Below are 17,946 nucleotides of genomic sequence, written 5' to 3'. Positions count from 1 at the left end.
CACATTGTATCTCGCTGAATAAAAGAGTAAAACGATCAAAGAGTATGGAAATCAGCAGCCCACATTCTGCAGCTTGATCTAGCAAAATTCAATTAAACCAGGTTATACACGCTATGGCTCTTATGGCCTAAAAAATACGAAAGTTAATGCATAAATAATGATAACTTGAAGCAATATGCTCAGATGATTTTTTCTTCGATAAATGTTAATATCCAACCATTCCATGCATGAAAATGAAATCCTTGTGGCTGCAAAATGATTACAAATCCAGTCATGTAGAAGGTCCCCTGCATCGCACAAAATCACTAATTCAACACAGATGAGTGTTGACTGATCTAATCGCCGATAGATCAGGCTTCCCATCCATGATGAATGTGATTAGCGAGGTCTACGAGGAGTGAACCAGCTAATCAATGGGATGCTGAAGATACTACATGTCTGGCTGACTGCTGCAAGAGTCACGCTTTTAATGTTGCTGATGCCAGAATGCCCCCTCAGAGAAGCAGGGTTGCCCTCATTCATGACGCCGTCAATGAACACCGTCCGGTTTGTATTTACTGAAGTGGAAAAGGTTCCACTTATATGATTAATGGACAGAGCTTGTTCGGCTATGCCCTGCAATGTTTAGCAGAGTGGTGTTTTCTGTATCGTTATCTGTACATAGTTCGCCTTTCTAATGCTCTGCATGGATTCGACTATTAAAGCCATAACAGTGGTTTCACCCTTTTAATTTGTAATGTATGTTTTGCAAAACCTGGCAAGTCGACAGATTTTTTAACCATTCTTAGTCTTCCTTGACTCCTGTATATTTATTCATTTATTTTCTCTTATTTTTTATTTAAGAAAGCATTTGACATGACAATAAGCAAGGCATTATGGGACATGGAGATTGTTAAAATCATTTATAAAAAGAGAGAGGGAGAAACTAGAAAGAAAGAAAGAAAGATTGACTGGGATGTAAGGAAATGTGATACACATGTCGACAAAATGTACGGGGAGGAAACTGTGACTCCAGCTAATGACTTACAGTATACAGCCAGGTTGTGAATAATAGCGTTGTTGGTGATGAATAATTGTGTTCTGTACCTGAGTGATACTAGTGAAGCCACTACTGTTTGACTCACAAAGTGGGCACCACAGGCTGGTGAGTCACAAATGCAATCTGCTGCAGTTGAAGAAGAGAGTGGCAGCACTGAATCTGAATCCACTCAACACTAAAGCCATTGTTAATTTTCCTTTGTTTATTTTATTTTCAGTCATCGTATGTCACTGGTTTTGTAATGTCTTTGTCCTTAATTCATGCTGTTGTTGACTGTGGAAACACTAGTTTTAACAATTAAAATAATAGCTTAAAGACATATTTGCATGATAGTAACCCGTATTAATATTTGAAGCAACTGTCATGAGTTTTATCAGGCGTACTTTATTTATGAATTCATTTCTTTAGGCTGTAACCACAATGTCAAAACAAATGCATCGAGCAAGAATCTACCGCAGGGATATGCTTGTGAAAGGGACATTTAAAACGGTTCTGCTTGCCTTGTTGCCATGATGACAGACAATGATGCAAACAAGTGGCTTGAAGAAAATAATAATAATAAAAAACTTTTGAAAATGTAACCAAGTGAAGGGAGTTAGGGGAACGCCAAGCAATGACAACATAATCCAAAGTCCAAATTTCCTTCTGGCTAAACACAATTATCACTTAAAATCCTCCTGCTGTCGGAGCTCTGTGTACTCTGTTGCAGTACTCTAAAGAGTTGCAACAAACTGACAGTGCCTGGCTTCAAACCAGCACACCGAAATAGATGTGTCCCTGAGGCTTGCTCTGGGCCATCACCATCCATCACCTGGACTGGCTAAATACCTTTCTATGGCCATAGGTCTGCTCAGGGGAGGAGGCCTCAACCCTCTAAGGACTTTTATTCAGAAGACAAACTACATATATGCAGTCAAGTACACCCCATTGGTGTATTTACTCACATGTGAACAAACTATAAACCTGAACTGGCAAATGTAGAAAAAGGCAGCTTAGTCGTTAGAGATCTCATCCTCTTACATCCCCAGCTTCTTCTTCTTGGTCGTTAAAATCTGTAAACAGGGACTTTGGGTACTGAGAGAGTACTGAGAGATTTCTTAGAGTTGATACAGTAATAGGAGAATGACCTTCAAGTCATTAGTCATAACAGGAAAATGATATACATCTGTGACAACTGACATCACAAGTCTTTTTAAAACATCTTCTGCAAGACTGAATCTGATATTCATCTAACTACAGTATTTGTTGAAATACTACACTCAAGAAGAGCATGTCATGGTTGTAGCCAAAGAAAGGTAAAGGTTAATAATTATCAATCTTTAAGCAAGGCCACAGACCCTGACATTCATTAGAAAATCTTAATAAGCTGAGATATGAGAGGGTTGTACTTGGAAAAGCAGCATCAAGACATCCTGGAGAGGACTGACCGGGGAGTATACCTGCTCTAACTCATAGCAAATCAGTAAGCTCAACATAAAACCAAAGCTTGGATCAGATATTCATATTCTATATATACAATTTTGTGACGACAGACCCAACATTGTAGGAGGACCTGAAATTGTTAATGAACTGTTTGCCACTTCCCTTTGGGGTTGGTGATCTATGACTGCAGCACAGACGCTATAGGCCAGAATGTAGAAGTGGTTACTACAGAGCCATCATCAGTCCGAACCAAACTTTATCCCTGTATCATGCCTATAGTTCCCCGCTGTGGTGTCACTTGCATTGATTGTTCTTTTAGGGGTCTAGTGACCCACACTACAACAAACACACACACAGTCAAGATAACGTGCTGGTCAGATTGATCTCCAGTTCTTTTCTCTGCAGACTTTAGACTTGCTCCATTACGTTTCATAAGCAAGCGTTAAAAGGTCACCTCTCTGTCCATTTTATGTATCGGGAAAACTTCATGAAGATACAAACAACTAAACCACCAAGTTTCATTGAAATCCATCCATTACTTTTGGAGAAATCCTGCCAACTGCCTCACAAACAGACAGACACGACCAAAAACACGGCCTCGTTGGCAGAGGTAAAAAGAGAAGCTGCAGCATCAACGATGGCACATTTGGCACATGGAGTACACAGACAGAGAAAGAGGGAAATGGTGTGACAGCTACAGGGCTGTTGTTGCTCGGCTAAAGGTCAGTGAGAGAGGATGCTGCATGTGGTGTCAGGTTGAGTGTGTCTCTCCAAAATGTAATGACTGCATGTGATGGATACCCTCGACAACCGGCAGCCCTTTCTTAGCGGCACAAAGCTGACGCTATCTTATTTTAATTTTCTCCCACACATACACTTGTCAGCCAGCTACGTGTCACCTGCTTCTCAATTGTGCAAAAGGGGAAACAATCGCCCATGCAGACTATATACAGCGAGCTTTATGCCTAACCTTACCGTACACTCTTGGTAGACACAATAGCAGGTGCACAAAATTGAAATCTTTTATTATATTCTCTTTGTCTCTCCTCAGAGCTGTGTGCTCACGCTGTACACTTGTGCACCCCAAAGTACTTGAGGCGGCATGCATCATAAAATAATGATATGCCTCCATCAGCAGTATTCCCCTCTCATCTCCCTGTGACCCTCACCCAAACTGAGAGGTGACACAGCTTAAGCGAAGCAGATGCTGACAATATCCTTCACAATAACTCTCATTTACAACCACGTCTGATATATTCTGATGTGAAAGGTCTGCTATATTTTATCTGCTCATTAGACTACAATGAACCCTGTGTAAGATGACAATGAAACCACATACTGACAATATCAGGTACAGTTTTGAAAGTACAATCTGTGCTCCTAAAAGAAAATAGGCGTCTCAGAAATCTAAACACATCATTGGATTGCTGCTGTTGCTCTCAAGGTTACTGATGATGTGACACAGCATAAATGTACGCTGTAAAGAAAGTTAGAAATATGAAAGAAAGATGTGGGAGACATCAGAACAGTGTTGTGTCGAGACATTTTGAGACGGTTAAATCGAAAGATTGAAAAAAACATTAGGCATTTGGAGCCAAATGCTTTCAGGCAGAGTTGTATACTTTACATCAGAGATGTCTTTTAGAATTGTTCTAAAGGAAGACAGAAACAAACAGAGAGATAAATAGAGAGAGCGAAGACGGTCACTCAGCGAGCCTCAGGCATGTACCTTGATTGGGTACATTACCTTGATGATTTTGTCCATTTGCCAAAAGTAGTGAGGTTATGTGAAACTTTTAATTGGCTTGTTAACTGTCACTGTGTCCCTCTGCAACATACTGCAAGCCACAGTTTGCATTGAGGCCAAATGCACACCACAGATAACCACAAGGGGCAGTGCAGGGCAAAGCTCTCAGATCCAGGACTTTAGCTATACAAAAAGTGATATCTAACAGTGTAATCTTAGATTTTCCACTAAAGAGAATGATTGACAGATATACACATCATCATCATCTCCCACATACAGCTCCATCCGTCACTTAACCCACCACTTTTCTTGCACATTGAAAAAAGAAAGGGGATCATTTTTGGCGATGTCGTGTGTCGAAAAAAGGGGGTGGTAGAAGCATAATATTAGGACTTACTGGGGTTTGCAGGGAAGAGGGTGCAGGTCTTGCAGTGGATGATCTCCTTTACAACTGGTATATCCTGGGACAGGGGTGGAGGCACCATACCCAGGCCGGGCATCATTGGGTTCATGGGGGTAATGCCCGTCATCATGCCAAGATTGGGGTCAAAGTCTAGAGGGGGGAGAATAACACTGGATGAGATGAGCACATAGTAGCTGGGACCTGGAAAAACAGCAACACGTCCATTTACTGTATGCATTTAAACAAGGACGAAGCTTTGATCTCAGCCCACACTGAATCTTTTACATTTCATTTCATCTGTGACATACAAACAGCATACACATAATGGAATACACAGGCAGTCATGAATAAGTCATCTTGTAAACAACATGTATATTTTAAGAGGTACCCCTCTGTTTGTCACCACTGTTAGAAAAATTGCTTTCAACCTAAAAGATACCGAACACGCTGGCTCTAAGAATCAGCATAACATCGGTGCTTTACTCCCAATATTGATTTACATCGCAGCTAAGAAGGGATGCACAGTACAGCGCAACATGTGCGTTTTGAAATGGAAATGACACTGCCCCCTGTTATGTGACACATCATCACCTGCTGAGGATATGGACTTGACAGTTATGCTGCAGTGGCATAAGGCGTGCGTGCGTGTGTACATACAAATATGACCACTGCTCCCTACAGCTACTGAGGGAAATGTGCAGAACCCAAAGTCGTGTATGTGAAACAAACTGAAGAAACTGACAAAGCTAAAATAAAACTGCATTTACAGAAACAAGAAAAACACACAAAAACGTTGATAGACAATGAAAGTACCATGTATAACAATTCATCACAAGCCTGATTTTAGCACCGTTTCCGTTCCTGTTTCTACACTTTCTACACGAAGATTTCAGGGAACAGTGAACAATTTTAATAAAATGGGATTTAATATCAGCTTTCTACTGTCAATAGAAGTAAATATGAGGGAAAGTAAGGTTCACAGTTCAATATTACAGAGCATCATAATGAGATAAGAGATGGGCATATTCACTAGACCAACCATAATTCGCTGCCAGGGACATATACTTTTGTGCTGCAATCCTTCAGTTATGCAGGGCATTTACAAACAGTGATTGACAGGACAAAAATCGCTGTTGTGAATCAGATTTCCATGGTCATACGAAAGGAAGAAGGTGCTAGATTCATAAGGCATAAACCCCGACGCACAGTTTTAAGTGACAGAGACACCTCTCTGTCATGGAGCCACAAAGCTTCAGTGTGGCCCCTTAGTAAATACAGAAATAGCTCTATTTCAGTGGTGATAAATTAATTAGCATTTCCTGAAGGACAACATAGAAGTCTGCCCATTATAGAAAATTGATCCCTGCAGGGGGAAGTTGCGTAACACACGCTGTTTGAAGGCCACTTCAGGGAAACCATAAAGGCTTGTAAAAAGGAAAAATCGTTAAAAAAGATATTATGTACTCAAACTAATGAAAGTGAAAGAAAATACATTGAAAGCAATATGCTTACGCTCGTCTCCAGCAAGGTGCCGCAACAGAGGGAAGATGTTAAGAAACACCCTAGTTGCCAGGTGATTGATGACGACTTCTGCTACAGAGTCACGTGCAGGAATGGAAGACTGTTGGAATCGGACCAATCATTATGCCGGGAAAAGGATTTGGGACTCATAATCTGGCAAACTGTATTTCTAGAAAACACGCAAACCATTTTGTAACACATTTAGACTGTTTCACAGGTAAAAATAGGAAACATTTTAGTTTAGAGTTCATGTGTTGTATATCGATGCAAAACCAATATGATTTCATCTCAAATGGAGGAATGATCTGGTTAGGGGATCAAGGCACGGCTGGTGCAATTTCACCGCACTGTTGCTGATGTTCCCTCTGGATTGCGTTACTATCTAGCACCTCTGTTCGTAACAACAGGTTTATTTGTTCCTATGGACTTCCCATATCTCCATTTTCAACAATCAAGCTTGAGGAAATGTTTCATCAGTAACTGACTTATTCATTCCCTCTATCGGTGTTACTCCTAATGTCTGTTTGGGGAGATGAACACACACAGGCAGGTTCATTTAATCTAGAATAATCACTATACCTGCTTTCTAAGGAGTTGGACTGTTGTTTTCCCAAGTGGAGTGGCTTCCTCTGCCTCTTCCATCTGTTGCATCTCAGCACCTCCCATAACAGATGCCACTGGTGTGCATGACATGGTTGACAACGACCCTGAAATGCTCCCTTGTGGTGATTCAAAGACTTTCAAGGGGTTTAGGATTTTCCCAAATCACACCCCAACAGTGGGAGGAGCCAGAGAGCCCAGTTTATTTTTCACAAAGCTCTCAATTTATACATCCCCATTTGAATTTTGTGAGGACTTTGGCTCAATAAAAAGTGTTTTTTTTTGTACTTACAACAGTGTGTGAAGTATTGTGGATGCATTTGTTCTTTCACCAAAAGGTCTTGGAAAACAAATTAAGTGAAAAGCACTTCATATAAGACGATTTGTTTTGCTCCTGACCGTTTCCCATTTGTCTTAAGCCTCACAGCAAAATAAAAGCTTCTTTATTCCTCGTCTAAAGTTTCCTTATCACACCTCTGAGACTCAAGTACAACAGAAGGAGCTCAATTCTTTTCTTTTGAAAAGGAAAATATAATGTGTCATTGTTAAAGAACACAATGAAGACAAGGGTGAGTACACATGCTGTGCAGAAATGCGTTAATGGTAACGCAGTAAGTTTCCTTCTCACTTTCTATCTTTCATGGCCATGGCCAGATTTTTCTAATGCACTGCCAGGGATGAGAAAAATAATCCAAGACTTTTCAATAATGGAAAATGCTAAAAAAAAATAAGCTGAAACTTTGGGCCCTTCGGCTGCTTTCTTCATCACCTTCAATGAAAACTTTGATGCTGCTGGCTCTCTTTCCCCTGGGGAAGGCTGTGCAGAGCGAGCCGTGACAAACACAGGCTGAGGAAGGTAGATGCCGACTTGCTCATTCTCTTGACCCTGACCTTTGTTAATAGCTATTGCTCACAGGGAACCGCCAGCTGACAAAGGTGAAGGGAAGCTCATCATTTGTCATGGGCAGTGACAGTCACCTCCTCTTCTTTTTCTTGCCAACCCTACCGTAACATCTTCCCCAGCCGTTCCCATGGGCCCGAACAACCAGCCTCCCCTGATCCTCCTTCCTCCCACCCCTTAAAAGTACAACACTTTGGAGTTTTGTACCATGTTCCTCCTGAAGTTTCGACCCCCTTCGACAGCCCTAGCTATCACCACTAACCCCAGCCTCCCCTGACCCTCCTTCTTCCACCCTGGCCCTCCTCTACCAACACTCCCTTGGGCACTTTGGGCACATCTACTTTTGCCAACCCTCCCATAATATCCTTACCCAGAAATTTCATCCCCCTTCATCCCAACCCTAACCATTTCTCCATAACCTTCATGACAAAACAAACTACAATGATCATCAAGCTGCTTTGAGATGGTCATGTATTACCTTCACCATGCGTGACATTTCTTCCTCATCCTCTCAGACAACTATCTCCTTTACTTTCTCTAGTCGATGTTCAGTCTGGTGCACACTATGATACCAGACCGCACAGGGAGAACTTTTGTCCATTTTGAAGAGGCTGAATGATGTGACATTAATGACAGAAAGTGGTCTACTTGAAATATCACTGCAATCCAATTTTACTACTTCTAAGTGGTATCCATCAGTTTGTCCGGGACATTTGTTTGTTGAAAATATGTTACATGGAATATGAAAAGCAAAGTGCCAGTTATATTGAATATGGAATAAAGAATGGTGGATGCCAATTACTTTTGTTCGTTTCAACTTATTTCAGAGAGAAATGTGTTTTTTATTTTCGTTCTAAGGGTATCAAACATTTGTATCCATGTCTGTAACTGCAACATCCTGTCTCCATCCGGTTCTTGTCACTCAACCACAAGCACCACAAATGCCCACTGCAAAAGCCCATAAGTACTTCTAGGCCCGAGTCCAAGAGTACCATTAATGGTAATCGATAACATTTTAAAGTCAACCCTAAATTGCATTTGCAGCCAAATAAGTGAAACTAAAAACAGGGTAAAATACAGTCAGTGCACTGGACTAAACACTCGGGAATCATGAGTGAGACAGCTATATCCACACACCACCAATCTTTAATGTAACAGGGTTTGCTGTGTGAATGTATCCACATCACAGGCATTTTGTTGAAACAATTCTACAACTGCCCCAGATATAATTACAAATATATATACTGCAACATCACTGCCCTCATGTCCAGCTTGAAAGGTGCTGCAAACGCATCTCATTCAGATATTCAGATGGGGAGCAGTTGCATCAAAAAGAAAAAACAGGCCAGGTGCAAATACTGTAGGTGTGAAAATGAGGCGAGCTCCATGTGCTGCATAAAATTGTTTTCTCCTCACTTATCACGTTTCTAATTTCACTTCTGTCCTTGTTCACCGCTGATGCGCAGCAATCTCTGTGTTTGCAGCAGGGGAGCTGGTGTGTTTTCAGACAAGAGGAGAGTGAGCCAAATCAGGATCCACATCTGAAAGATGGCCAGGGGACTGATGTGAGCCGATAGCCAGGCTCTCCCTACGTCTCCGCTCTGAGGTTTTGAATCACAGATGGCACAGATGGCATTCAGCACACATCAGGAAATGCTGCTGCCTTGGTCTTATCTGTAACATTTTGATTTTGTTTCCCACAGCCTGATACTGACTTCTTGTACCCATGAGTACTTCTGCTTGACACTTAACCTGCTGCTTGCCGCGACGAACAAAGACAACTATTCTACAAAAAGTATGTACAGTTTGGTACAGAAACTAATGAATTAAACCGAAAAGCTGGATTACTACTGAATTTATGAATTAAAAGATCCAGGGGTATGTATACTGAATAATGACAACAGGATTGGATTCAGAGTTGGCACCTTACCTAATCCTTTGCCCATAATCTCTTAAGACTCAACAAAAGCCACAGAGTTGTCAAACAGGCACGACAAAGTCCAGTTTAAAAAGGCAGGATATATGCAGATTTAAATGCTTTAAAATGACTTAGTAATCAAGCCCAAATACTTGTACTAATCTCTAGGGGAAACAAACAGCATTTATGTGCATCTTCTTGTCCAGGGGATTGACCAACCCATAGGCTACTTGAATCATTCATGACCTTCAGAAGACCTTTTAGTGCTGAGGTGAACTCTAAAAGTGAAAGCCACTGCGACCATTACTGCTCAGGAAAGTAAATCATTCACCTGCTTCCGGATTCTCTCTTTTTTCCAACAGTAGCCTCGATATAGGACCATTCAGAGCAAAGACAGGGCTTGTTTAGGGAACCAGAGCCAGTATGACATTCATTAGGGGGAGTTTTAAAACACTAACTCTCAAAAGCAAGGTTACTACATTACTTGCAATCCTTGAATTTGATATCTAAAGATGAAGCACATTTATGGAAAAAATCCAAGTTCTTCACATTACATTTGAAGGGTTTCCAGCCCTGCTTTGAATTTGTACCGTCTCTGTGTACCAAGTGTTCTTATTTAAACAATTATGCACATCTTACAGATATCAAATGGCAAAACACTGTGTTCAATATAAAAATGGTGAGTGCGTCTCTTTGAGTCAGCAAACACTCAGAGGGCTGAAATGGCTCCCACATTTGTGTGTGTGCGCCTGATCCTTTTGACCTTGATCGTCAGGCTCCATTATTACACTTGTTGAAAAAACTGAAAGCCACAAACGCATCTAAATCCTACTGTAATATGCACAGGTTACAGGTGCGCAGTTGACCTCAGAGGTTATTGCACATTCCACCTTTTCCTTCTTGTCCTCTTGGTGCTAAATCTATCTCCTGAAGGATTGTTGAAAGTAATTACATTTGGAGCTGTCCGTCAATCAGTAAGTGTGAGGAGAAAAAAAAACTGACATTCGATTGCGTGAAGCTCCTGGCTATTCATGCCATGCTCCACTCCTCTCCCCTCCCATTCGGTCTCCTCTATGAACGCCAGGGTAAACGTCGCTTCAAGCCGTCTGCGCTGGTAGGGGATGGGGGTGGGGACACTGGATGTCGCTGTGAGGCATGCTGGATAATATTATCTAATGAGGCGCACTTCCCTCACCACCTGGAACCCTACCAGTGGCTAAAATCTGCCTCTTTCAATCTCGGCCAAAAATCCCCCCCCCCCCCTTGCATTTTCAAGTGTCTCCCACTCTGGCTCTGGCTAACAGGACATTTCCTCTGAAACCTGCAACACAGACGGAAAAAAGAAAACCCTCCCATGCATACCGACCGTTTATAAAACTTAGTCCATTACGTCTACATAACAATCTGCCTTATGCTGCCTTCTAAAATCCTTTTCTCTTTATCTGACACCTCTGTACTCAAATCTCTAGAACAAATCTAGCGTTTAACAATATCTAACACAAAATCTTGCATATCTGCTATCAATAAGAATAACTGTCACAAAGTCCCATTTCAGAGGTGAAATAAGTACCGCTCTATTTTCGCCCTGACATCCTGTATCTCCGAAGTAAGGGAGTCTTCATCTCTCCCCTCTGTCCGCCTACGCACACCTTAAAAACCTCTGGCACCTCACCATGAGTTGGCTCCTGAGCAGTCAGCAGAAAGGGACACGTTCAGTCAGAGCCTAGGAAAGTGCTTACGGCAAAGGAATAACTGTCAGCTAATGCATATCCCGGTGTTAGTCCAGTTGAGCTAACGTGGGAAAATGAGACCATTCTTATGCCTCGTCTTGTACTCTCTAAATTCGCATAAGGACAAATGTTTAGGTGATTTGTTATGTGGCTTGACAACTATTTGTGTGTGAGGGTGAGTTTGCGTGTGCAGTCAGTGGTTGAGTATGATACCAACACGCATACAGGAGAAGTCATTGTCAATTCAGAGAAGAGTCCTCCGTCCCTGGAGCCTACTTATGTATTCGCCAAGGGTTTGTGTGTCTACATTAATTCCGATGAAGCATAAATACGTGTGTGTGAAAAGATAAATGCTATCGTTATAGTAGTGTGTCTAGCTGTGTATGTTGCGTGTGTATATGTGGTCTTTGGTTGGCTATGCGTGTCTTTCTCACTCGAATAATGAGCTTTGACTCAAGGCGGAATCCAAATATGAGAAAAGTAAATTGGCTAATCAAACCCATCATTCCTGTGAAAAGAGACATGCATTACTATTAGAGAAGCCTATTACAGATGTCTGGACTGTGAGGCTACGCTGGTATTCTTTGATCATTCTAGGTCAGACTTAATTGGAAAACGAGAATGCCAGGTGAAAACAAAAAACAAAAGCATTAGTGCCATTTTCTCATTTCAGAAGAACATCGTGACATATCCAGGACTGAAGCTTGCTCTACGCTTTCATCCTGAGCTCATTCTGATCAGCATTCTCACACAACTGAACAAAGGAATTATGAAAAATAGGTAGGTGTATAGGAACTGCAAAATCTTAATCAAAGTTCCATTTAGCCAAATTCTCAATCAAGCCATCAATCAAGAGGAGCCATGTCTGCCCCCTAGTGGAGTACCCTATTAATATTGGTTTTAAGCAAAAGAATAACAATGACACCTTCAGATCAAAGCTAATTGTTCACAACTCAATGTGCACAATAAAGTTAACATATTGTCAGTGTCATGCATGAAACAATCGTGGGAGGTCTTTATTTCTGTGCTGCGTTATAAAAAAGCAACTCGGCAGCTTTCCATATGGTTCTACTTAAAGTCTGGAAGTGGGAGAAGGAATGCCGATGAAGGCGAGGGATATACAGGCGAATGCTCCTGCAATAGGATATACTCGCACTGTCTCCGTCACATGTCAAATGTATTGAAACCAGATGTTGATTCTTGCTGGTACTGCTGCTGCCATCTTATGCTCCATTCATGATGTGTGAGCTCTGTCTGGGATTTCCTAGACTAGGTTTCTTGCCGACCACACGTCATAACTTAAAGCCAGTTGTTTGTTCTAGATCATTGATTTGCTTTGCTAGGGACGCATATATGATATTAACTCTTGAGTATCTCAAAGGTACAGTTTAATTCCAATGAGTTTCCCGTTTTCCATGAACACCAGGGATCCCCAGGCAGATCTAACCCTACCAAGTACTATTCTGTGATCAAACATGGGTCAATGCACTATGACTTTTTCCACAGTCTGCAGTACAGCAGCAATTCACTAAAACAGATAACGCCCACTGTAGTGACAACAATGGCATCCCAAATCTCCAGTGAGCAACCTGCCACTGCAGCTATTCTGACAACATAACATCAATAAACTATTGATGCCAACGGCCTAGCAATTCAATTTTCCCTAGAAAATAATACAGTCCAATCTCCATTCCATAGAAGGAGCCAGGAGAAGGGATTTCCTAAACAGTACACTAATGTATACTATATATATACTAATAACAGTCTAGTGTACACAATCATTGTTCAGACCATCTATAGAAATAAAGCTGTCATCACTGGAGAGGTACATCAGGCTGTGGAGTTTGGAAGCCCCAGCTCACAGCAGTTGTTTATTCAGCTGTCGGTCTGGATAAATCCACTTGGCCGAAGGCAAGGAAAGACTCGATGGTGAAGAAACACATTTCAGGCCCACACTGGCTCACAGCAAACTTCAATGTATAATGAATACATCCCAACACAGGCATTCCTTTTTAATGACAAAGCCGGAAACCAGCATAGAATAACGTATTAAAGCCACATGCAGGAAACCTATGAGTATTCATACACACTCAGACGGTTGAACTTGGAAAAATGAGACAGAGATGATGTTGAGCCATGATGGAGAATCGATACCACATCCACATGGATTACTTCAAAGGCCAAAGCTACTGCATGGCAGCAAGAGACTCCATGTGGTGCTTAGTACATGAAGACCCTGTGCGGTCGCAGAATCACGAAAAGCTGGAGGGACTGACAAGAGGGGAGAGCAGATGTTACGTTGAGCAAAGAGACATGAACAACGATGAGCTCCTTCTTTCTCTTAAGCTCCCTCAAAATGAAAAAGAGGGATGAGAGGAGAATGCTCACTCTTCAAACTGAACAATCTCCCGATATTCAACCAATGCATGGGCGGAAAATATATGGCTGTGAGGAATGTACTAAAAATGGAATGCCTTTGAAAGAGGATATACAGCAAAACATTTCCAACTTTTCTTAGATGCACCTATATTTTTACTGTTCATCCGGGAAGGAAAAACTTCCGCAAAACATCCATAACTTTATTCTTCTCCCCAAATCCATACAAATAAGTTTAGTCTGTCTAGAATCCTGATGCGCTCTACTTTGGCGGGTCCTGTGGGGTGTGTGCAACCGCTGGGTTTTGGTGTGCTGTCTGTCTGTAAATCTCTGTTGTTGTTTTTTTAACGCTGGGGTTCGGCTTCCTCACTTGTCGGCCCGGGGCGCCTGAGTCCGCCTGGCGCGTTGGGTTGTGGCAGGGAGGGGTGAAGTGTGAGGTCAGGAGATGAAGATGGGGCACAGTCTCTCTCTCTCTCTATAGCTGTAATATTGGATTTTTTTCTGTGGTTCCTATTGCACACCTGGCCAATTTGAAGAGAGGCAATCTCTCTTTGAATTGCCTCTTCCAAGGTTTCTTGCTTCTACTTCTAAATCAAGGCAGCGGTTCCCAAAGTGGGGGGCGCAGAGCAATTGCAGGGGGAGCGCAGTGCGGGATCGGAAGAGGAGCGTCAGACTGATCAGCCGTCCCGTATTGTTTTATGTTAATTGGGAACCACTGCATTAAGGGTTTTGGGAGTTTTTCCTTGTCTTCCTGGTCAGCTATGGGCTGGGTCGTGAACTGTAGGTGTTGTGGGCCTGTAAAGCCTTTTGAGATATTGTACAATACAATGTCTCCAGCACCTTACAATTTCTATACCTGTTCTCCACTACAGTTCACACAAAGGTATTAAAGTACCACAGCATAGACTTCATGTCTGCTCTCACTATCCGTTTAACTGCAGAGATGTTGTTTTGACCCGATGCATTAACGGTTAGAAGTTAGAATGTCAGCTACTGTACATGTATGAGATGTCAAGGCACCGACTCAAGATCAAATGAGGAAATTCATGATGTCATTACGTGAGATGATTGAGAACAAAGCAAAGAGGACAGAGGACACATGCCACTCCACAGAGGGAAATGGAAAATAACTTAAACAACAACCTTCCATTTAACTGCCAATCAAATGCAACTGTGAAACTGGATTTAATCCTGGTAGGAACTCTTCAACAGAGTTTAAACATTAATGTACTCCACTGTTGCTATGGTTATTTGCAGTCTAATATGGGCTGAGCAGCCTTTTAGAACAGCGATCAAGCTGTTGATCAGAACTGTTTATACAGTTGCCACAAAAATGGAAGTAAGAAGCAAGTACTTGCCATGGCCACGGTGTATAATCTGTATTCATCAACTGAAAATTAGGGAATCCCCCATCAATTACAGTTCTTGCCAACTGTGGGAGTACCGCTTTTTATTTACACACATTTCTGGCCCAGATGAGCATTTCAGAGTGATTGAGTGCAGTCTAAGTGAATAAAAGGCTCACAGCTCTGAGAGGAGCAGATGTGGCTGGAGGTTACAGTGGCCGACTCAGCTGAAATCAGACATTAATAAAGATGTGGATAATTTAAGATGGTAAAGGAGGCAGCGGGCACGGGGAAAGAAGTGGGAATCACCAGCTGCTCGTCCAGGTGATCCATGAGTGGAGACACAGCTGTCCACTCCACTCCCCTCCCCTCAATCCCAATCTCCACCTCCTTTCCTCTTTACACTACACTGCTTCTGCTACAAATGGAATATTATTAACCCAACTGAGGCTTAATTTATTCATTAAGCACATGCATCACAGCTTCTTACACAGAATGATTCCAATTACACAAAATCGGTTCATATATAACTAGTAGGTAACTGCAGCAAAGAGGTTTAATAGGTAAAAAGTGTTGCTAAAAAGTACAAGAGCGGCTCAATAATTGCTGCAACACTAACTTAATAGAAATATCTCAATAGGGAGACGACCACACCTTCTCTCTTCTTAACTGGAATGTTTCTATATTCGAATTCTTCCCTTGCATTTTTTTCTACGCTATCTGTTTCTCCTAATATTTCGAAAAGGAATCCTTTTAGTCTGCATGTGTCTCCAAGTGTTTATGTGCACAGACACACAGATACGGTACGCACACAGGCCTGGCATATTTCAAATATTAAAGTGCATTTCAGCTAAGAAGTGGGAAGTGATTTATAAAAGGCTTTAGGGAAATACTTTCCACGGAGCAGAGAGAAAAGACACCATGGAATAAGTCTTTGGAGATAGAGTGGGAGGGTGCTGCTCAATCTAATGTTATAGATAGGAATGCGGTTGGGTGAATACTGAAGCAGCAGATTGGAATACAGTAGATGAGCCTTGATTTTAACAAATGCCTTCATGATTGAAACTGAATATACTGCATAACCAAATCAATGAGTCCTTTATCTTTTCCATTCATATTACCTACTGATTGTTAACTCTGCACTGGATGCCATTAAAACCATGACAATTGATTTCATCATTCCACACAGTGCGTTCTTGAGTTCTATTCATAGGTGCAAATGAAATTTTACGTGGCTGCCATGTAATGAGAGGCAGTATGGCAGAGGAAAATCCAATAGCTGTGGCCTATAGTAAAGATGTGCTACACATGTTTTTGCTTGATGTGTATGAACGCTCATACTGAACTGTGATAAAAGGCTGCTGCTGCAAAACGTTGCTTTGCAAGTGGGACATAACTAGAATCTTTTTGTAGGCGTGAGGGGCGAACATTAGCTCATGCTGTGTGTGTGCATGTGACTCTGTGGGCCTGTAAAGCCCTTTGAGACATTGCTGGTGACATTGAGTTAAAAAATAAGCTTGCATTTTATATTAGGCTGCTGATAAAACAAAAGCAAATATGTAGAAAACAACTACAAATGGGGTAAAAATTGATGGGGGAGGGAATGACCATGCATAATTCATCAAAATTTGCTGCGTTCCTCCAACTGATTTACACTGATGCAGCATTGAATCGTATCAGAGCCTCTGTGTGTCTGCCATCCTGCGACTGATAACAGGGTCATAATTCCATGTTACTGACTCAGCTCAGACCTTTTGTCTCAATATATCTAAGCCAAATGGCCAATGCAGCAGAGAATCCCCTAGCTCATCCTACAAGGCCACAGTGGCAGACGTGGCTGTCCTGAAAACACTAATAAAGCCAAGGGAAAATATATTAAAAAAAAACATGCCATAATGTTCCAGTTCTACCTTTTCAGATGCATTCAAAAGTGCTGATATCACACAGATGTCAATACACTTTACACAAAAACATCCCCTGAAATCCATCATGTGAATTTGCTCAGCATTCAATTCCATGTGGACCAGATGCATCATGTTTACACAGGTTTCTGGCTGCTTTGGGTGTTGATGGAGGGAACCCCAGGACACAGACCTGCTAGGTTGTAAATTTGTCACTGATCAAAAATACTCTCGAAACAAATCTGGGCCTTGCATCAACTTGAACAAGAGGGAACAAGTGTTCAGTGCATTTACATGAAAAAGTTATTGTGATATATGTAGTGTTTGAAGTTAAGAAGTCTAAGTTTGGCTTTAAACTGAGAGCTAAATAAATAAAATCATTTGAAAGTATAAAAAAAAAATGTGTGAAAATATAAAAGCCTGCACACAGATTGTTTTTCAGCCATTTCACAAGAAAAACATAGATTTATTCTAAAGAGAAGTCCTTGGCATTTGTACAACCAGGAAAAGAAAGTGTTACCAACATTGCACTGACCATATGGCACAACTTTGGTCTTACATCTGCTCCAGTTGGTTAGTGAAATAAACTAAGGTTTCTCTGTGTCCTGGTTTGGGTGGCACAGATGTTTAAGTAATGTCGTACCTGGCATGAGTGGCGGTGCGGTCATGCTCATCGGAGCCATCCCCAGGTTGTTCATGGCTGTTGCCCAGGCGTTTGGATCCGACATGGGCATCGTCATAGAGTTGGAGTCCATGGGTATGTTATGGATCCCTTCTGGAGGAAAAAAAACAAACAAAAAGGCAGGGAAAGAGACAGAAAAATGAATTAGTATTACTCCTGTGACCTTATAAGTTATTGCAAGGACTGAGGTACTGCAGATTTGTTACAATGGGAAGTTTTCATCGCTTCCTCCTGCTTCTTTTTTTTGATGAGAGGCCACTGTGACCCGGCAATCAAACACTTCACTAACTTTAACAACACTATTATTTAGAATCTGTTCCTCCTGATGCTCCTGTTTGGTCACCTTCCCGAAAGATGTCA

At 41.7% G+C, this 17,946-nt stretch overlaps 1 protein-coding gene across 4 annotated transcripts in view; it reads right to left on the bottom strand.

Annotated features, from left to right (window-relative positions):
• The window catches only part of LOC142999399 (ecto-NOX disulfide-thiol exchanger 2-like), a 131,415-nt gene that overhangs the window by 25,461 nt on the left and 88,008 nt on the right, over nucleotides 1–17,946 (bottom strand). For 3 of the 4 annotated variants that reach the window (XM_076148938.1, XM_076148937.1, XM_076148940.1), the window contains 2 exons: nucleotides 17,548–17,679; nucleotides 4,606–4,761 (listed from right to left, as the gene is read on the bottom strand). In XM_076148938.1, coding sequence (XP_076005053.1) covers nucleotides 4,606–4,761; nucleotides 17,548–17,679 — 288 coding nt within the window. The remainder of the gene's footprint in view (nucleotides 1–4,605; nucleotides 4,762–17,547; nucleotides 17,680–17,946) is intronic. The other variant, XM_076148939.1, reaches the window with a different exon arrangement.

Source organism: Genypterus blacodes, unplaced genomic scaffold (assembly GCF_046128005.1).
Source record: "Genypterus blacodes isolate CSIRO-AG114 ecotype Tasmania unplaced genomic scaffold, CSIRO-AGI_Gbla_v1 ptg000044l_1, whole genome shotgun sequence".
Taxonomy (NCBI): Eukaryota; Metazoa; Chordata; class Actinopteri; order Ophidiiformes; family Ophidiidae; genus Genypterus; species Genypterus blacodes.
Note: the sequence above shows the minus strand (reverse complement) of the source record. Positions and strands in the feature narration are given on the sequence as shown.